Source organism: Plectrocnemia conspersa, unplaced genomic scaffold, assembly GCF_051122295.1.
Source record: "Plectrocnemia conspersa isolate PC_06_02 unplaced genomic scaffold, ASM5112229v1 ptg000001l, whole genome shotgun sequence".
Taxonomy (NCBI): domain Eukaryota; kingdom Metazoa; phylum Arthropoda; class Insecta; order Trichoptera; family Polycentropodidae; genus Plectrocnemia; species Plectrocnemia conspersa.
Window position 1 is genome coordinate 4005978 of NW_028277165.1, and position 21308 is coordinate 4027285.

General features: G+C 30.9%; 4 protein-coding genes across 7 annotated transcripts; all 4 read right to left on the reverse strand.

Moving 5' to 3' along the window:
- Positions 1 to 159: 159 nt before the first annotated feature.
- LOC148238489 (uncharacterized) lies at positions 160 to 6422 on the reverse strand. Its single transcript, XM_088203289.1, has 10 exons — positions 5411 to 6422; positions 5186 to 5250; positions 5018 to 5093; positions 4898 to 4950; positions 4647 to 4722; positions 4490 to 4572; positions 3407 to 3469; positions 3261 to 3305; positions 3100 to 3184; positions 160 to 3029 (listed from the first exon to the last, which is right to left on the reverse strand). Exons 1-9 carry the CDS (start codon positions 6306 to 6308, stop codon positions 3155 to 3157), a joined length of 1389 nt encoding a protein of 462 aa, XP_088059415.1. The 5' UTR covers positions 6309 to 6422; the 3' UTR covers positions 160 to 3029; positions 3100 to 3154.
- Positions 6423 to 7728: 1306 nt separating this feature from the next.
- On the reverse strand, positions 7729 to 10275 carry LOC148238490 (uncharacterized). 3 transcript variants are annotated; one of them, XM_088203103.1, is made up of 5 exons: positions 10217 to 10275; positions 9996 to 10060; positions 9353 to 9428; positions 9196 to 9278; positions 7729 to 9125 (listed from the first exon to the last, which is right to left on the reverse strand). In XM_088203103.1, the coding sequence occupies exons 1-5, from the start codon at positions 10233 to 10235 to the stop codon at positions 7968 to 7970; spliced, it is 1401 nt and encodes a 466-aa protein (XP_088059229.1). In that variant the 5' UTR covers positions 10236 to 10275; the 3' UTR covers positions 7729 to 7967. The 3 variants fall into 3 exon arrangements, with proteins under 3 accessions (XP_088059229.1, XP_088059182.1, XP_088059308.1); XM_088203056.1 differs by having other exon boundaries at positions 9353 to 9470; XM_088203182.1 differs by lacking the exon at positions 10217 to 10275 and having other exon boundaries at positions 9353 to 9470; positions 9996 to 10127.
- Positions 10276 to 12984: 2709 nt separating this feature from the next.
- On the reverse strand, positions 12985 to 15916 carry LOC148238491 (uncharacterized). The gene is made up of 5 exons (XM_088202939.1): positions 15846 to 15916; positions 15629 to 15693; positions 14958 to 15033; positions 14800 to 14882; positions 12985 to 14729 (listed from the first exon to the last, which is right to left on the reverse strand). Exons 1-5 carry the CDS (start codon positions 15862 to 15864, stop codon positions 13347 to 13349), a joined length of 1626 nt encoding a protein of 541 aa, XP_088059065.1. The 5' UTR covers positions 15865 to 15916; the 3' UTR covers positions 12985 to 13346.
- A 2387-nt stretch (positions 15917 to 18303) lies between these two features.
- On the reverse strand, positions 18304 to 20973 carry LOC148238492 (uncharacterized). Of its 2 annotated transcripts, XM_088203487.1 has the most exons (6): positions 20915 to 20973; positions 20714 to 20778; positions 20594 to 20629; positions 20150 to 20225; positions 19993 to 20075; positions 18304 to 19922 (listed from the first exon to the last, which is right to left on the reverse strand). In XM_088203487.1, the coding sequence occupies exons 4-6, from the start codon at positions 20160 to 20162 to the stop codon at positions 18843 to 18845; spliced, it is 1176 nt and encodes a 391-aa protein (XP_088059613.1). In that variant the 5' UTR covers positions 20163 to 20225; positions 20594 to 20629; positions 20714 to 20778; positions 20915 to 20973; the 3' UTR covers positions 18304 to 18842. The 2 variants fall into 2 exon arrangements, with proteins under 2 accessions (XP_088059613.1, XP_088059531.1); XM_088203405.1 differs by lacking the exon at positions 20594 to 20629.
- Between the last annotated feature and the right edge of the window lie 335 nt (positions 20974 to 21308).

A 21308-nucleotide genomic window follows, 5' to 3' on the forward strand; every position in this document is an offset into this window, starting at 1 on the left:
ATGCTTTTCCACATTTTTAACATTCAAAGTTAAACACATTGCCATGAGATTTCATATGTATTAAAAGATTTTATTTAACACTAGATTTACCAGCTATTTAAATACACCTATTTCTTCCAAAACCAATCAAAATGACTGGTGTATAAGAAAAAATGCTTATTGTAGCTTCCAGTCTTTATTCACTATTAAAAAATGAGAAAAAAGTTGAACAATATTAATTGTAATAAATAAATTGATTTCTTGACATTGTCAAATAACAAAACACTTAATTGTTTACAGTTTGCAATCACAATTTCTACATATGTAGATTTTTCTGTATGTACACTTTCCGCATACACTTTTTTTGCATGTATTGCAAATATTTGTAGTCTTATTGTTATTGCAATATCCTACTTGACACCACTTGCGTACAGAAACAGTGCCACTTGAAGTTGGTATATCAGCTTCGTGTGGTTTTAGCCTTGAAGTCTGATATTCTGAAGCAAGTTCTTCTGCTAATCGAAACAGAAAGTCTTTTCGTGAGATATTTTCTCCTGTTATGTTTTTGTATAATATCCAGCTATTTATTCCGGCTAAATCTAAAATATTGAAAAACACTTGTAATGGCCACCTTCTGGAACCTGATTTCACCGTATATTTTCGTGCCATTTGATCTGTGATATCGACACCAAATTTAGTTCTATTATAAAACGATACAGTTTCAGGTAATTTCTTAGCAGCTTTATCAATTTTTATGTGTTTATGTTTTGTACTTAGTATAAGCACTTTTTTATTTGGTTTGCTCTTATAAACGGTAAGTGTGCATCCATTGGATTTGTATAACAACGTTGAGAAACGTGCCATGCTATCTTTTTTCAGTTTGCAAGATATCGGCAGATCCCTCTTGTTTGCGCGTATTGTTCCAAGCAACGAAGTATTTTTAGATCTTAATTTTAACGCCAAAGGAATACTTGTAAAAAAATTGTCTGTTGTTACAGTTCTACCCTTCATGGTATATGGTTCAAGAAGTTTCATTACGACAAATTCGCTTAGGGGGGTTGATACACTTCGGGCCTCGTCTTTTCCTAAATACGGAAAACCATTTATCACATATTTTGTCTCTAAATCAGACGCCAGCCAAAATTTTATGCCAAATTTATGGGGTTTGTTTAGCATATACTGGGTAAATCTGCATCTGGCCTTCGTTGGAAAAAGTTGCTCATCCACGGTAATATAAGCTCCCGGTTTGAAGCAATTTTGACTATTTTCAATAAATTTGTCCCAAACTGCTGAGACTAAAGCGAATTTGTCTGTTTGCAAACGTTGACTCCTCTGATTTCTTTTGTCGAAACGAATGTATCGCAGAATCTCAGTAAAATCACGTCTACTAATAGCGCTGGAGAAAAATGATGGTCCCCACTTGTTGTTCCACAAATATTGAAGCCTCAAAGTATTTCCTTCGTATGCCCCACGTGCGTACAATATTGCAAGAAATCCCTTCAATTTTGCTTGCGTAATTGTCATTTTTCCCCAAAACTCGAGAGGCTTCTAACTCTGTACAAATTCGTATATGTTCCAAAATATGGTTATCAATCAGTAATAGGAACGCACTACTTAGATTCCCACTTATGTTTCTTTTAGCATGTGCTGTTGGTCCGTGTACATCTTTGAAAGCACACTGAATTGGTAATCTACCAGCAACACCTCCTTCTTCAATTCTTGTCCAAATAGTTCCGTCTGAAGCAATTTCAGTTTGCTGATTTGGTACGTTACTTTCACCTTCAGATTCAGAACTGGAAGGGAATCGCATGCATCGCCTCGTACGTTTGTTCGGAATATTTTCGCAACCACTGTCACTTGACTGATCTATATTGTCTTCATCAGGAATTTCCTCATCACTACTCTCGATAATAGCACTGTTATCACCATTACCTTGTGGACCAATTTGTCTATCTGAAAATTCACCGTCGCTATCATATAATTCACTTTCTACATCTGAACATTCCAGAGGTATGCTGGTTGCATTTTCTAAATATGTAGAAACTTTTATTCGTTTTGACATTTTCAGGGGCTGACGATCGCTATAAAAATAAGAAGAAACTAAGACACTTTCTTCCTATTTAGGCTTCATACTGAAGAATATATTTTTGAATATTGTATGTTTCTTACCTGTGTAACTGTGCGGGTAAAGATAAATGATTACGATTGGAGATCGCTTGGAACTAAGATTTTATGGTGTGTTTTGAATGAAGCTCGAAACAAGACTGTTTGTGCCTCATGCATTTATGAAGTAAGTGCTCGTAAAATCTTGTAAAAATGACGTAATTGCCCTAATTGGGTCAACGCCGATAAAGGAATGAACGAATGACACATGGGCGCTATATGTACTGCATGGGCTCCATGATTCTTTCGAAACCATACATTTTTTCATAGAAAGACGCACCAGTAATTTTGACTGGTACTGGTATAAATGTCAATAACAAAAAATATATTTGTTACTAATATATATAAAGTAACATTAAGTTCATAAAATGTATTCTCTACTACAAAAGTCATAACATCATTTCGGAAAGCAATTGCTATATGTGGTAGAAATTTTGAATTGAAATTGCACGACCAGTCAAAATGACTGGTCTGGTAAATCTAGTGTTTTATGAATCCTTTTCCACATTTTTCACATTCAAAATTACTAACATCATTATGAGTTTACATACGATGAGGCAAATATTTTTTACATTTGAGGACTGTGTTTAGATGATAATGCTTTTCCACATTTTTTACATTCAAACTCACGATCCTTTTAATTTTATGTATGAGTTTGTTTATGATTTGAAAGATGGCATTGAAATTAGAATGCTTTTCCTCATTTATCACATATAAAATTACAAACAGCGCTGTGTTTCCATATGTCTTACTAGACCGCGTTTAGCAATGAATATTTTTCCACATATGTCACATATATATCGAAATGCTTTTTCACATTTATCACCTTTTTTTTATAAGGTACACTGTACATACATTTAACTCTGGTACTCTTTTCCTTTCGGTTCCTAAAATTTAAATTTCATTTGTTAGGTAAATATCAAAATACATAGTAAATGAAATCTATTTGACTATTACTTTGAAGGTGTTGTAATTTTGTTGATGTAATGAAGCAACACTGACAGTATTCGCCTTATTTATGAATGTTTAACATTGTGCATTTCTAAAATCATACAATAATTAATAATGTAAATATATTAACAGTATGCTGAATGTATGTCGTCTACGTCATTTCTTACTGTATTTTCATTGCTATCATATTCTCGTTTTACATGTTCCGACTTCTGAAGAAAAAAAACAGTACAAACGGCAAAATAATGAAATGTGGCGCTGTCGACCATCTATTTATAAGAAATATTTTCAGTTACGTATTACGAATCATTACCTTGATTTTACACTGAATCTTGTTGATTGAAGGAAATATTTCTTCATTATTTTCTGTCAGCTTCTGCATAAATGAAAAATAAAGTTAACATTTTGAAAAAATTATGTAATTAAAGAAAATACAATATGTTTCGTTTCTAACTATTCATATGTTTAACATAAATGAGTTTCACAAAGAAGTGATGCCAGCTGAAATTTAAAAACTTTTTTGAAATCGAAAAAATAAAATGATGTAATAAATGATGCCAGATTTAATAAACCCTATCGTATTTCTGCATCAAGTTGACTGATATAAATATAAGCAAGCATTAAAAATGTGTCCATTTCGCAACAGAGAGATGGGTGAGTATATCCTTTTTTTCTCTCACATGGATTCGTTTGTACATGTGCAAGCGAGATGCACTAGTGTGTTTGACACAAGCATCGGACGGCGTTTCAATCGTACATCAGTATTTGTTTGCCTGTCGTCGGGAGATTTACGTCAGAATATTCCTGCGCTTCTCAATTATTTTTCGACTAAACAAGTATATTTAATATTCTTACTTAGTTAAATAATCTTAATATAAACTAATTTTAGTTTAAATAATATTTATAGCAATTGCCGAAAGATATAATGATTCCGATGAATCAGATCTCGAATTTGAAGGTTTAGTATTTCTCTCGGATAATGAAGACGTGATTGAAAAGTTTGAATTGGAATCAGACGAAGATTATTGCAATAACGAAGTAAGTACTTATAACATTTACATTTGAAAGTATTATTTATTATAAAAGTAGGAATAACAAATTTTCATTATTTATAGTTCATATCAAATATGTCAGATTCATCGGAGTGTAATGAAAACACGGAACATTATTAGTATAGCTTTAGATATCGTCCATGAACCAGAAAACGAAAATAAATCGGAAGAAAATGAAATTACAATCACTCTTACTGCAATTGTAATTTGAGAAGGTCTTCAAATTGTTCACTGTGCATAATATTAGCTTTGGTACCTTTTTCTCTTTTTGGTTACTAAAATTTTAATTTCATTCGTTAGTAAATATCGAAACACATAGTAATTGAATTCTATTTAACTATTACTTTTGGGGCGTTGTAATTTTGTTGAGATAGCACGTCAACACCGATGGTATTCACCTTAAGTATATTTTTAACATCGTGCTTTTCTAAAAACAAATAATAAGCAATAATTTAATTATATGATATTAAAATGTAACAGAAGGCTGAATTTATGTCTAACCTATTTCGAACATGTCGTCTACGTCATTCCTGTGTGTATCTTCACTGCTATCATATTCCAGTTTTACATGTTCAGTCTTGAAAATAAAACAGATTAACTTTTGTAAGCATGTAAATATAAACTGGCAAAATAATGAAATTTGGCATGCCTAGTTTTATTACCAAATAAAGTTATTTTCAAGTAAATTCTATTTAAAGTTAAATGCTTTAATTTACACATGGAACATAAAGAATTTTAATTGCCCAACCAACCTTATTAACACTGATAGTATTCGCTTTAAGTATATCCTTAACATCGTGGTTTTCTGAAATCATATAATAATTAAATATATTAAAATGTAATACTATGCTAAAATATTAGGTGTATCTAACCAATTTCGAACATTTCGTCTACGTCATTTCTGGATGTATCTTCGCTACTATCGTATTCGCATTTTATAGGTTCTGCCTTAAAAAAGAAGCAGATTAATTTTTATAGACATGTACAAACTGTGTTTAAATCGCATGCATTAGCAAGTTTTACATATTACGTTTCAATACCTCGACTTTAAAATGAATCATGTTGATGGAAGGAAGTGTTTCTTCGTTATTTTCTATGTCAGTTTCTGCAAAAACGAGTAATCAATTTAGGGTACTCTTCCGTTTTATGTCAGTCACTATTGTGCGCATGTATTCACTAGTGCGTGCATGCATAATTATACCAATACAATCGGCAAGATAATTTTACTTAAATAATATTATTAAAAATAATCAAACTATTCTTACGTGGTATTTGAGTCGACCAAAATGAGGGTATATCATCAAGTATGGCTTGAAAAGGATCACGATTGTTTAATGTCGTTCTCCACATGAACTCAGCCAAGTATGAGTTCATGAAATTTCTATCTGTTCCACGTCTTTTCTTATTGCCTTCTTCTTCTCTTATTTTCACCGAGCCCCACATACCCTTCACTTGTTGGGTATTTGCGAGTTTTGCGGGGTCAACAAAATGAAGCCGATGGTCGACCGTTTGGTGTTCAAGCTTAATTGATATAATATTATTGTATGCTCGCCATAAATCGGTAACAATGATCGAGCCCGGTCTGATTTTTTGCCTTATAATCGGCAAAAGAGTTTCAGCGGAACAGTCAGGAACTTGAATGGCAAAACAATCCTTCGTCTCTCGACAAAGTCCTCCAAATATACACTGTTGAGGTAAAATCTTCCCTTGATTATATTTTCGTCTAACAAAAAGACTCTCGTCGATTTCCACCGTCATTCCCTCCCCACCGATCATTGAATCCAATTGTTCCAATCGCCACAAACATACCTCTCGTAAGAAATTGTTCCAGTCAATAACCGTACACCTATCTATATCCAACTCATGTTTACACCATTTTAAAGTTGTCGTTTCACGAGACCAAAAGTAAATAAACAACACTACATTTCGAAATGAAATTCTTGAATTGTCAAGCCAGGTCCCTTTACGTATTCCTATAGATATTCTACAGGTTCGTTTATAACATTGCCATGAGGGCCGTTTTGAACAACGAAATGAAATTTTCATTTCGTGTCCATTCGTACACATTTTCACTCTTGGAATAATGTTACAATTCTGCAAAAACTCTATGGCCGTTTTATCATTATGCACTGTCTGAAATAAAGTTGTGAGATTGGCAGCCATCGTTGGGAGGAAAGCAATAAAATTGTTAACAAAATCTAATTTTCACGTCAATTAAACGTCAAGGCACGAACTTGAAAAAACGGTTGGCCCTAACGGCTATGAAACCGGCCAACGTGTTGCTATATAAATCTACATAATGCTCCTCCTTTTAAATCAGTGTCTGCTAAATTCTTTTCCCTTACAACACTCTGGATGAGGAGAATTTATTTTGTGGCACATCAAACAAAAATCCCAACAAAATTTAATATACAGGAACGCCATTTCAATTTTTTCCAGAATGGGGCAAAAATTGCCCAGTCAGACATAGTCGTTTTTGGAATATTTCCATTTCATTAAAATTCATAGTGCGTGGGGCCCACGAACTTTAAATCTTTGTATTTATATATATGTATATGTTTTATTAAAGCCAAAACTTAGCGGCACTCTGGTAACACTGACAGGACGGGCACAGATTCTGTTGGTGACTTTAGATGGGCTCGCATAGCCGGTGCGTGCCTCGTGCACCGAATATCATATATTCTAACCTGTAACTTAAAATATATTCAATAAAATACTAGTGCAGCGGCTCAACCGTGTATAATTGGCTTCTTCCGTCGCCAAAATATTATTTCATTAAATGACAAATTCATGGGAGTATCTAATTAGAACCCATGTCAGCAATAAAATTGTGCCGTCACTGTAGTAGTGGAAATGCTCAGCTATCTAGCGTTCATATTAAAACTTGTTATAGCAATAATACGACTTATAATAAGTAAGAATCGAATGAAACATATTTAAAACCGAATTTTGCTAAATAGGAGAGGGCAAAAATTTATCCCTTCTCATAAAGAAAAAATCCACGACAAAAGCAATAAAATCGTGCAGTCGCTGGTGTAGCGGGAACACTCGATAAGTAAATAAATAATGATAAGTATGTAAATGTATATATTACTACTTATGGAATAGTTGAAATCACATAATTTTACTAGCACCTGCCACATCAATTATATTTTCACTAGTAAAAATATATATCTATCAATGAAAATTAATTCCGACATGATTTCACTGAAATCACCTATTTTCATGATACCATTTTTTAAATATTTTCATTGAGGGATAATCTGAAAATTTCTGATTGTAAATCCGGGACCTTGTTTCAGCTTTTTCAAAGAGGGGGCAAAAGTTGGTCAGTCAGAGATTGTCTTCTTAATATTTCGGTTTTATTAAATGAAATGCATTTTTCTAACCCAATTGAAGGGGGCAAATACCCTCCCCCTCAATTGAGGTCGCTCTATGTATATATACAAAAAAAGGAAATTAATTCACCTATTTAAACACAATACATAGTTAAATGTCTGTTTTGTTTTGATTTATTGCATGTAATTCACTCAATGACTAAAAGCTTTGGAAGACTAGTGTAGGACATTAAATAAAAATAAGATTTAGGACAAGATATTTTATTACAAAATAAAAAAATGCTACTTATGTTTTAACAAAGTATTGGATATTGTAAATATGTATGTATGTATTATTAGCAGTCAGCGCTCAGCTAAACAATTTGTTACTAATATTTCTAAAGATTATGTGGCATATTACCTAGAAAAAAAATCTCTTTCTCGATTATGTTCAAGGTGACAAGGTAAAAAAATTATAAATGACACTATTTTATAAAATTCTTTATTAACATTTATGATTCTGCATATGATGTGAAAGATGGTATTTTAGTTGGAATTCTATTCCACATTTTTTACATTTATAGTCACGAATATAGCCATGAATTCGCAGATGTTTTATGATTGCACTTCTATTTTTAAACGCTTTACCACATTTTTCACATTCAAAGTCACGAACATTGCTATGAATTTTCATATGTCCTGAAAGTGAGGAGATATATTTAAATGCTTTTCCACATTTTTCACATTCAAAGTTAAATACATCACTATGAGATTTCATATGTATTAAAAGATTTTGTTTAATTGTGAATGCTTTTCCACATTTCTCACATTCAAAATTACGAACATCGTTATGAGTTTGCATATGACGTGACATATATTTTTTACATTTGAATGTTTTTCCACATTTTATACACTCAAATTCACGAACGTCGCTATGAGTTTGCATATGCCCTGAAAGAGAGGAAATATATTTGAATGCTTTTCCACATTTTTCACATTCATAGTTACGTAAATTGCTATGAGTTTGCATATGAATTAGAAGCGAAATTTTATATTTGAACTCTTTTCCACATTCTTCGCATTTAAAGTCACAAATATCGCTATGAGATTTTATATGCACTGAAAGTCTACATTTATATTTAAATGCTTTTCCACACTTATCACATCCAAAAGTACGACGAGATTTCATATTGTGTGTTTTCATATGTCCTGAAAGAGTGTGTTTATATAAAAACGTTTTCCCACATTTGTTACATTTAAAATCACGATCATCATTATGATTTTGTAGATGAGTTTGCTTATGATTTGAAAGATGGCATTGAGATTTGAATGCTTTTCCACATAAATCGCATATAAATTTACGCACAGCACTGTGTGTTAGCATATGTCTTACAAGACCTTGTTTAGCAAAGAAGGTTTTTCCACATTTGTCACATTCAAAGATCCGAACGTTATGAGTTTGCGAATGTTGTGAAAGATGGTGATGAGTTTTAAATGCTTTTTCACATATTTTACATTCAAAGTCATAAACATTACTATGAATCTTATTATGTTTTAGAAGTGCGCTTTTATACCGAAATGATTTTTCACATTTGTCACACTTATTTTTATAAGGTTCACTGTGCATACGTTTAACTCTGGTACCTTTTCGTCTTTTCGATTTCTAAAATTTAGATTTCATTCATTAGGTTAATATCGAAATAAATAGTAATCGAAATCTATTTGATTATTACTTTGGGAGCATTGTAATTTTGTTGAGATAATACATCAACACCGATAGTATTCACCTCAAGTATATCTTTAACATCGTGCATTTCTAAAATCAAACAATAAGCAATAATTTTAATATATCATATTAAAATGTAACAGTATGCTGAATTTTATTCTAACCTATTTCGAACATGTCGTCTATGTCATTTTTTGGTGTATCTTCACTGCTATCATATTCGTGTTTTACATGTTCCGACTTGAAAAAAAAACCAGAGCAACTTTTGTAGGCAGGTAAAAACTGACAAAACAATGAAATGTAGTATGCCTAGTTTTATTATCAAATACATAGTTATTTTTATTGAACGTACATCGCAGTCTGACAAAAATCAAGTGAGTTTAAGGCAAGCAAAGATCGAGTAACTTTATTATTTTGTAGTAATGTTTTAGGAGATAAAATATTAAAACCCCTCCTAATAAACTGATCTTTATGATCACGTGCATACCATTGTCTAAAAATAAGTAATTTCCCATTTTAAAGAAAAAATAAATGGTCACGTTAGACATACCCCCCCTAAATGAATAATAACATGTTCCATCAATAAATCCAACCATGGATTATATATACATATGTATATCCTAAAATTTTATGGTTTTAAAAAGTGATACGTATATTTCAATACTGGTGACATTTCTACATTATTTATGGATAGAAAAATTTGAAATATTAACTTTGAAGGTCAGTCAAAGGCGCTCTGTACTATCTATTTATAAGAAATATTTTTCGCACAAGCATTAATTATTGTTATTTATAATGTCTCATTACCTTGATATTACAAGGAATCGTGTTGATGGAAGGAAATATTTCTTCATTATTTTCTGTGTCAGCTTCTGCATAAATGAAAAAAAACAATTTAGCATCTTGTGAAAAGTATATAATTAAAGAATAAACAAGATGTTCCGTTTCTATGTTTTATGATGAAGTGATATTAGCTGAAATATAAAAACTTTATTTGAGATCGAAAAAGAACATGATATAATAGATACCGGTTTTAATAAACGCCATCGTATTTCGGCGTCTAATTGACAGCAGACGTCAAAATAACATTTTTGGTCCAAATACAACTAATAGTCAAGCATGGAAAAAAATGGTGAACTAGAAATACGTCAAATTTCAATCGTTCTATTGGAATATCCAGCATTTTATTCTACGTAACGCATTGAAATAAATTATTCGTTTTTTCAATGTTTCAATAATAATTTTTGATATAATAACTTATTTTAGCGCTAGCTCAAACTTAAAAACTATTTAATTTCCTGCTTCAGATTTAATTTCTATCATTCGTTTGAAATATATAATTGTAAAACAAATAGTAATATTAAAAACTTGATTTTCAATCTCTTGTACCATAAACATAACGTATTTTATAAAATAGCAAGCGTTAAGATGTAATGTAAATAATGCTAGTCCCATGAAAGTGTTTAATAATCCGTCGATTCCAGTGGTTTTTTATTTTTTCAAATGCCTAATGACACCTACAATTCCCCACTTTAACGATAACTTTACGAATTTAATCGTTCGTTACATGTTAGAATATTATTACAGTTACAATGAACAATGCGCGGACTTTTCTTTGACTTTTTTTGTCGGTATTAGCTACACAAATTCTAGTTTTTAACGGTGAAATTTGTGTATATATTTTTAAACGGTTGGGTTATTTCACATAATAAATTATCCTCAACACTAAAATGCAAAACACAAAAATCAGTATTTGTTTGCATGTCGTCGGGAGAGTTATGTCGAAACGCAGAATATTCATGCGCTTCTTAATTATTTTTCGACTTAAAAAGTACATATATTTAATATTTTTACATCGTTAAATAATTTGAATATGATTAACATTACATAGTTAAAATAATATTTATAGCGATAACCGAAAAATATGATTCCAAAGGATCTTGAATTTGAAGGTATAGAATTTCTCAAACTTATAAAATTCCGAGTTGGTTTTTGAACAAAAATTTCCGCAATGCCCCTATGTTTTGGGTATCTTCGGAATTTATCTTCAAATAAATATTACCGAGATAGCCTTTTAACCAGGGCTGTGGAGTCGTTAAAAAAAAAACACGACTCCGACTCCGACTCCGATTCCGATATTTACTAACAGCACGACTCCACTCCGACTCCGACTCCGATTTCAACTCCGACTCAAAAAAGTTTAATTTTATCAGGTATTTTTGGTGTTCTTCTACACGTTTAATATTCATACGCTATACACATTCATTATTACGAAATTAAAAATTCATAAATTTCATAATTTAAAAAAATGGTCGGAGTCGCTCATTTTTCACGACTCCGACTCCGACTCCAACTCTGGTCAAAACACCACGACTCCACGACTCCAACTCCGACTCCGACTCCGACTCCACAGCCCTGCTTTTAACAAAAATTTCCGAAGTGAACTTTTTTTAGTTCCCGCAGCAATATTTTTATTTTTAGTGTCTACCTTTGATATTTTCAAAATCTGAACCTTACATTATACAAAAGGGTTAATCTTTCGATTTGTTGGCAATAGATGTCCAAAGTAATGCCTTCGTTATTTTGTAGCCGTTCAAAAACACCCTTTCAAAACAAAATTTTAAATGGATTAATCCTTCCACTGAATATATAAAATCACATTTTTCGATACAATTCGCCCCAGGCTAGGGACGTCATTTGGGAAAGCAGATGTATTTGGCCCTCCATAATTTTTTCTAGGAAAATGCATGTTATTTAATTAAATATTATGAATTCTAATGAAATCGAATTATGTGTAATATGTATTTTTCAGTAAAGTTACATGTTTCACTCGTCAATTTCAAATACATCTAACCAGAAAATATATATTTCTACTAACGAAAATATAATTCAACTGAGAGATGCTAGTAAAATTATATGCTGCTCTAAAATGTGTATGAAACTCAAAGTTGCGAAACGCCCATTTTCTGTTGAAACCCAAATTTAACCTACACGAATTTACCAAGCCCAGCTTAAACGAAAGTTCTCAAATTAAAAATAGTTTTAGAACTTTCATTAGGTCAAGTTCAAAATACAAATTAAACCAACTTATTTTAAAGTTGATAGCTATCCTTACTGATATTACTACGGACTTCTGATATGAGAGTACCGGTCAATGTATATTCAAACTGAACTTTGGTCATTAGGAGGGTGAAAAGAAATCACTTCTCAGAAGTCAAAATTTCACGTCAAAAGCAATAAAACCTTTTATTGCTTCTGACTTCTCAGAATGGATAATTGGTTATTGCGCTCTCCCATTGATCAAAATTTGGTTTAGATATGCTTCTTTCGATTCTCACTTATTGTAAGCTGTAATATTTTTTGTAAGAAGTCTTAATATGAACGTTAAATAAGCGAGCGTTCCTATTGCAATGAAGACTGCACGATTTTATTGCTTTTGACATACTCTAATTAGGGATGAACATGAATTTGGGCTGAAAAATTAATGTTTAATGAAATCAAAATATTAAAAAGACACTGACTGGCCAGCTTTTGAGCTCCTCTGAAAAAAACTTGAACGACGTCACTGCCCTAAGCTTGCCTTTTTAGTGGATTACCTTTTTCTACAAATTGCCTTCACTGATTATCAGTGCTATACATGCTTTATTTCCAATCTTCAATACTAATGCGCTCCAAAACGTTTGTTTTTTGTTTTATTAAACATTTACATACATCATATATAAATATTAAAAAATTTACATTACTATAAACATTATTAAAAATTTACATAAAATGTTGTAAATAAAACTATAAATTAAAAAATAAGAAATAATTTTCACACCAGAAATATTCGAGTAAAATCCAACATGTCATAGATCAGATAATAATAATATTTTTGAAAATGGTACTATACTCGTATCTGTTTGAAGAAGGCGTCTATGGTTGTCCTATGTTGTATAAAGAAAAGTATGAAATGCAGACAGCGATGCACAGATCCAAAAGTGCTCTTCAAAAGTGTAAAGGTGGTCCAGGAGGCGCACGGAGCGAATCTTTTCGGTTCTGATAGCCAACCTCGCTCTCTTCCTCTGCCATTGCTCTCTTCAGAATGTTACGTAGCAATGATCGACAGATTCGCTGAGCCATGTCTCCAAATCCAAAATCCAAAAACACTATGTAGTTTCATATGGTATTAAATTTGGCTTTTGGTTTTAAAATGCAATTATTTTCCATATGTCTTAAAAGTGAGATTTTGTATTTAAATGAAATTCTACATACTTCACATTCAAAGTCACGAACATGGCTATGAGTTCGCATATGTTGTGAAAGATACTCTTGACATTTGAATGCTTTTCCACATTTTTCACATTTAAAGTCATAAACATTGCTATGTGTTACCATATGTTGTGACAGATAGTTTTGACATTTAAATGCTTTATCACATTTTTTACATTCAAATTCACGAACATCGCTGTGTGTTCGCATATGTTGTGAAAGATACTCTTGACATTTGAATGCTTTTCCACATTTTTCACATTTAAAATCGCAAATATCGCTATGCGACCGCATATGTTGTGAAAGATAATTTTGACATTTGAATGCTTTCTCACATTTTTGACATTTAAAATCACGTACATCACTATGAATTTGCATATGTTTTGAAAGTGACGTTTTATATTTGAACGCTTTTCCACATTTATCACATTCAAAGTGACAAAGATCGCTATGAATTTTCATATGTATAGAAAGAGTATATTTAGTAATAAATGTTTTACCACATTTATCACATTCAAAGTTACGATCATCGCTATGAGTATGCATATGTTTCGTGAGTGAAGTTTTATATTTAAATTCTTTTCCACATTTATCACATTTAAAATTACAAACATCGATATGAGATTGCATATGACCCAAAAGTTTGTTTTTAAATTTAAATGCTTTTCCACACTTGTCGCATTCAAAAGCACAATAAGAATTCATAAGGTATGAAAGTTTGCAATTATTTTTAATTAAATTGCTATGATTTTCGATATGCCGTAAGAGTGATATTTTATATTTAAATGCCTTTTCACATTCATTACATTTAAAATAACCAACATCGCTATGAGTTCGCTTATGTTGTGAGAGATACACTTGACATTTAAATGATTTTCCACATTGTTCACATTTAAAGTTACAAACATCGCTATGAGTTCGCATATGTTGAGAGAGATAGCTTTGAAGTTTAAAAGCTTTTCCACATTTTGCACATTCAAAATCACGAACATTCTTATGAGTAGGCATATGTTTTGAAAGATACTCTTGAGATTTGAATGTTTTTCCACATTTTTTACATTCAAAGTCACGAACGTCGCTATGAATTCGCATATGTTTGGAAAGTGAGATTTGATATTTGAATGCCTTCCCACATTTTTCGCATTCAAAGTCATGAATATTGCTATGCGTTTTTATATGCTTTAAAAGTCTACTTTTATATTTAAATGATTTTTCACATTTATCACACTTATTTTTATAAGATTCACGGTGTGTACATCTAACTCTGCTACCCTTTTCCCTTTCTGATATCTGAAATTTAAATTTCATTAATTAGTTTAATATTGAAATACATAGTAATCGAAATCAATTCGACTATTACTTTGGGGGAGTTGGAAGTTTGTTGGGATAACACGTCATCACTGATAGTATTCGCCTTAAGTATATCTTTAACATCGTGCACTTCTAAAATCATATAATAATCAATAATTAAAATATTTCAAAATGTAAATGTATGCCAAAGTATTAAGTACGTCTAACCTATTTCAATCATGTCGTTTACGTCATTTTTTGATGTATCTTCGCTGCTATCATATTCGCATTTTATAGGTTCACCCTTGAAAATAAAAATAAATTAACTTTTGTAACCATTTATAAACATTATAATGAAATGCAACACACCTAGTTTTATTACCGAATATATAAGGTAATTTTTAAAAAGATCAATTAAAATTTAAATGCTTTGTCTTAGAACATAAAAACCTTGTTTACAGTGTACTAAATAATTACATTAAATTGAAAGCCATCTGACTTCACTGTTAATCATAAAGCAGTTTTTTTAAATATTTTAGTTTACACCGGAACGAATTATTCGCCACAATCATGCAAGAAAATTCACCACAAGTAAGGTGACCATTCATAATGGATTTACCAGTATAGTACTGGTTTTTTGAGTGTTCTGGTAAGACATGAGATGTAAGCAGTAAACTTTATTAAATTCATCAAACAAAAACTCGTTTGAGTTTTATTTTACTAGGGTGGCCAATCGTTCTCATTTGAGGATATACTTTCTCAAAAGTTTTGTTCTCCTCAAAAAAAATTTATGAAATTACTCTTTTTAGTGTCCTGCATTGATATTTTCAAAATCTGTTCTCCTTTAACTAAATATATGTAGCATGAATTAACAAGTGTTACATATAATGTTTCAATACCTTGATTTTATAATAAATCATGTTGATGGCAGGAATTTTTTCTTTATTATCTTCTATGTCAGCTTCTGCAGAATTGAGAAAACAATTTAGTAACATGTGAAAGTTATAAATTTAAAGAAAATAAAATACGTTTATTATCTAACTATTCATATTTTTAACGTAAATGAGTTTTATGGAGAAGTAATATTGTAAAAGAAAATGTTATAACAGATTATACCAGTTTTAATAAACGCCATTGTAACTCTGTATCTAGTACAACAGTAGACGTCAAAATAACACAGACCAATGTTTGGTCTAAATACAATTTACAGTCGAGCATGTAAGAAAAATTGGGGAGCTAGAAATGTGTCAGATTTCGTTTCAAATCGTTCGTTTTATTCGTCAGTTGTTTTTTTTTGCCTAGCGCACTAAAATTACATTCCCGCAAATATTTTACTCGGTTTTTAAATTTACTTTTTATTTCCTCTAACTTTAAAACGGTTCCACGACAAAAGCTTTCGTCGTGGTTCTAAGAACTGCTACTTTCAACTGTGTTTTTCGCTCATCCACAATTTATTCATTAGAGAAAAGATCCCTTCTACGGGTGCATAAGTGCCTGGCAGACATAAAATAGGTATATTCAATAATTATACGGATGTCCGAATGATTCTAATTATTGAAGTGGAGTGTTTGAACAATTCCCAGTGTTCCATTCTGTCACTTTTTGCGGTGTCATGTAATTATAAATAAGCGAATAATCATCAAGTATTTCTGTATCTTTCTTACAATTAATAAATTTCCTTTTAATCAAAACATCCCTTAATTTGAATTTCTTCCCAAATAGGTATTTTGGTTAAATTAATCCATTTAAATATTTCTAATTCTTTACAGAAGAAAGTCTACCGCTCCAAATATTATTTGATAGGACTCGGCGGCTTTGGTTTTTATATATTCTTCATTAACACCACTGCAGCCATTTTCTTGCAATTTTGACATTAAATTACAAACAGGGGGGGGGGAGAAACGGAGTACTTTGTTTCATAGCCAAATTGTCTTTGAGTTGATTTATTTTCTTCGCCCCCCATTTTTAACACAGTTTGAGAGAACATTGCTGACTGCATGCATAAAAAAGCCATAATTCAGAGTCAGGGTTTTAAAAATGGTCCTCAATATGTTTGAACATTTATCGATGTTCAAAAAGTAGTTTTTTAATGACTTATACAGTTTCAAAGCTCTTTCAATAGCAGACATAAGCACGAGCCACCTAGTTTTACTATAGCCTAACAATTTTTAATACTCTGTGTCAACTTCATTACAAATTTCTTTTAGAATTTCCACGCGAACACTATAGATATAAAAATATTTTCATAATAACGCATTCAAATTTTCACAATAACTGCTACAGTTTTAATCGCGTTGTGAATTATGTCAGCTTCAAATCCGATTCCTATCAATGTTCATCCGAGGGATAAATTTAGTTTTGCATAAACATTGTTGCCTTTTCAATTCGTCAAAATTGCAGCTAGTTTTATCTTTACATAAAGCCACAATTTTTTAATTAAATTTAGCTTGACGTTATTTTGAGAGAGAGGCAGGTGGGGACATTTACTACGGATTTCTGATATAATAGTGTTGGACGTAATTTAAGGGGAGGGGGGTAAATGCCCCACCCACCCCTCCCCCAAATGACTCAAAAATAAAAACACAAATTCCTAGGCTAAAAACTAAAAAAATCACAGTTAATACTCACCAAGGAAGGGTTAAGATGCTGGCTAGCGCCAAAGTGATTTATTTATTTAAATTAAATTAAATGGAGGCATACTTATTTGTTTATTTATTCATTCATTACAGGAAATTTTATCGGTACGCTGGTAACGCTGACATGACGGCGGCGGATGGTAGCACATTCTTCGACATACCTCGACAGGAAGACAACGGCTTTGGCGCCTCGTTGGCATTTCAGTCGTATATACTTAAATAACAAACATTTAATTCGCTTTGGGAACGCTCCTTACAAATCAGTTTAATTATATCTTGATTGAAAAATACACATTCACTTTAACATTTATACATCGCATATAAATAAATAATGATAAGTATGTAAATGTATATATTACTACTTATGGAAAAGTAGGAATTATATAGTTTTACTAGCGCCTGCTAAATAAATTATATTTTCAGAGGTAAAAACATACATCTACTGGTGGAAATGTATTTCGACATGATTTCACAAAAATGACATATTCTGGATAGATTAAAAACTGATATTTTTAGATTTTCTTTTTAATTACTTACGGTCTTCAAACGTATTCATTACTCCTAATATGAGGTTTGCCGCTAATATTTGAATCTACATACCACCAGTTGAAAGTTCTTGGTTTTAAAATTAACTAAGAATATTTCATTATTATTTTATCATAATCTGTATCGTTTTTTAAATAAGTGTATTTGGTGATTCACAACATAAATTTATTTATTTTATTAGTACCCGTTTGACGTTTATTGATTTTACCATTGTGAATATAAAAAGCTAACGAAACTATATTTTAAATTTTACCTTAAAACAATATCTAATTAAAATTTTATGATGGTTTAAAAAGTAAATTTAGGTTCTAATTGCATTTTTAAGAATAATCCTCGGTATGCAATGTGTTTATTATTACAGGTAGCGTTGTTAGGTGTAAAAACAAGAAAGATAAAATTTAGAAAAAAACTTTATTCATATTACATTTTCTTAAACAATTAAAAATTGAAAAATAAAATAAAATATATTTTCACTTCATCCTCATTTCGATCATTTTTATGTACACTTATAGATTTCACATTTTGTTTTATTTCTTTATACTTTCTAAATTTATTTCTTTATTCTTTATAAATTCTCTCGAATTTTTTGACATTTTAATGCTTTTCCACATTTTTCACATTTAAAATCGCAAACATTGCTATGAGTTTGCATATGTTTTGAAAGTAAATTTTTATATTTGAATGCTTTTCTGCAGTTTTAACGTTCAAAATCATAATCATCTCTTTGAGATTTCATATGACGTGAAAGTCTGTTTTTATATTTAAATCCTTTTCCGCAATAATCACATATAAAAGCACGACAACATTTTGTATTATATGAAGGATGTATTTTGGTTTGATGTATATTGCTATGAGTATGCTTATGTCGTGAAAGAATGTATATTGTTTTGTACTTTTCCACATATGTCACATTCAAAAGTATTACTAGATTTCATATTAAATGAATGTTGGCTCTTAGTTTCAAATGCATTGCTTTTCTATGTCTTAGAAGTGAGAATTTGTTTTTGAATGAATTTCCACAAATTTCACATTCAAAGTCACGAACATCCTTATGAATTCGTATATGTTTTAAAAGATACTCTTGACATTTGAATGCTTTTCCACATTTTTCACATTTAAAGTTACAAATGTTGTTATGAATTCGAATATGCTGTGACAGATAGTCTTGACATTTAAATGCTTTATCACATATTTTACATGCAAAGTCACTACCACCGTTATGAGTTCGCATATGACGTGAAAGACTATGTTGACATTTAAATGCTTTTCCACATTTATCACATTCAAAGTTACAATCATTGTTATGAACACGCATATGTTTCGTAAGTGAGGTTTCATATTTGAACTTTTTACCACATTTTTCACATTTAAAATCACAAACATTGCTATGAGATTTCAAATGCTCTAAGAGTTGGTTTTTAAATTTAAATGCTTTTCCACATTTATCACATCTAAACGCACAATATGAATCTTCGCCTTTAGATTGAATTAAATCGCTATGATTTTTTATATGTCTCAAGAGTGAGATTTTGTATTTGAATGCTTTTTCACATTTATTACATTGAAAATCACCAATATCGCTATGAGTTCGCATATGTTGTGAAAGATATTCTTCACATTTAAACGCTTTTCCACATTGTTCACATTTAAAGTTACAAACATCGCTATGAGTTCGCATATGTTGAGAAAGGTAGTTTTGACGTTTAAATGTTTTTCCACATTTTTCACATTTAAAAGCACGAATATCGCTATGAGTGTACATATGTTTTGAAAGATACTCTTGAGACTTAAATGTTTTTTCACATGTTGTACATCCAAAGTCACGAGCATCACTATGAGCTAGCATATGTTTTGAGAGTGAGATTGGATATTTGAATGCTTTTCCGCATTTTTCACATTTGAACTCATGAATATCGCTATGAATTTTTATATGCTTTAAAAGTCTACTTTTATAATTAAATGATTTTTCACATTTAAAACACTTATTTTTATAAGGACCTTTCTCTGGTTTCTGAAATTAAAAATGAATTCATTAGGTAAACATCGAATTGAATACAAATCAAAATCTATTTGACTATTACTTTTGGTGCATCGTAAATTTGTTGAGATAACATGTCAACACTGGTTGTATTCGCCTTAAGTATATCTTTAACATCGTGTATTTCTAAAATTAGACAATAATCAATAATTAAAATATATTAAAATGTAACAGTATACTAGATATTAAGTATGTCTAACCCATTTCGAACATGTCGTCTGCGTCATTTTTTAATGTATCTTCGCTGCTTTCATATTCAAGTTTTATAGGTTCCGCCTCGAAAAAAATTTTAACTTTTGTAGCTATGTATAAACTGGCATAATAATAAAATGGGGCATGCTAAATTTTATTACCAAATATATAGTCCTTTTTAAATAAATTTTATTCAAATTTAAATGCTTTATCTTAGATAATTGCGAAGATCGTAGTGACCCATATAAAATTATGTCACAAAATCCTCATTTCATACGTGACATACTCTTCAATGCATATAAAAAGTTTCAACAAATCCAAACACGCATTACGGCTATAACTCAAAACTTATGTTTCAGGGAAGTGATGCGTTTTTTGCAAACTATTTTATCCTATTTTAGTTCCGTTAACATATATATTTTAGTGATGAAAAAATACGTTTAAATACTTGCGTCCTTTGATTAACGGTTGAAGGCACTCTGAATTATCTATTTGTAAGAAATATTCACGGGTACGGGTATGGGTGTTTAAATTGCATGCATTAACCAGTATTACATATTATGTCTTATTACCTCGACTTTACAATGATCCATGTTGATAGAAGGAAATATTTCTTTATTATTTTCTATGTCAGCTTCTGCAAAAGTAAAAAAACAATTTAGCATTGTGTGAAAGTTATGTTTATAATTAAATGAGATACAATACGTAAATAAGTTTCATGAATAAGTAATATTAAATGAAAAGTAAAAAGTTAATTATATGACAGATTGTACCAGTTTTAATAAACGCCATTGTAGCTTTGGTCAAGCTGATAGTAGACTCCACAATGACTGACAAACGTTTGATCCAAGTACAATGAATTGTCGAGCATGACACAACAATAGGGGTAAATATAACGCTTTAAATTTCAATCATTCGTATCAAATAGCTAAAGGTTTTTTGGGTTACGTATTAAAATAGTGTTACGGTTCCTATTTATCAGTTTCTATTATAATAAATTTATTTTTGTAAAATTTAAAAACATACGAAAATTACAATCTGCTCAATTTAGTTTGAATTTATATTTTGTTACCTATCGAGAGACCGAAATATTTTTAATTGAGCGTATAACGAGACCATGCTATGTCTTTTTGTCATTGCACGCACCCCTATGCATTTCCTATGTCA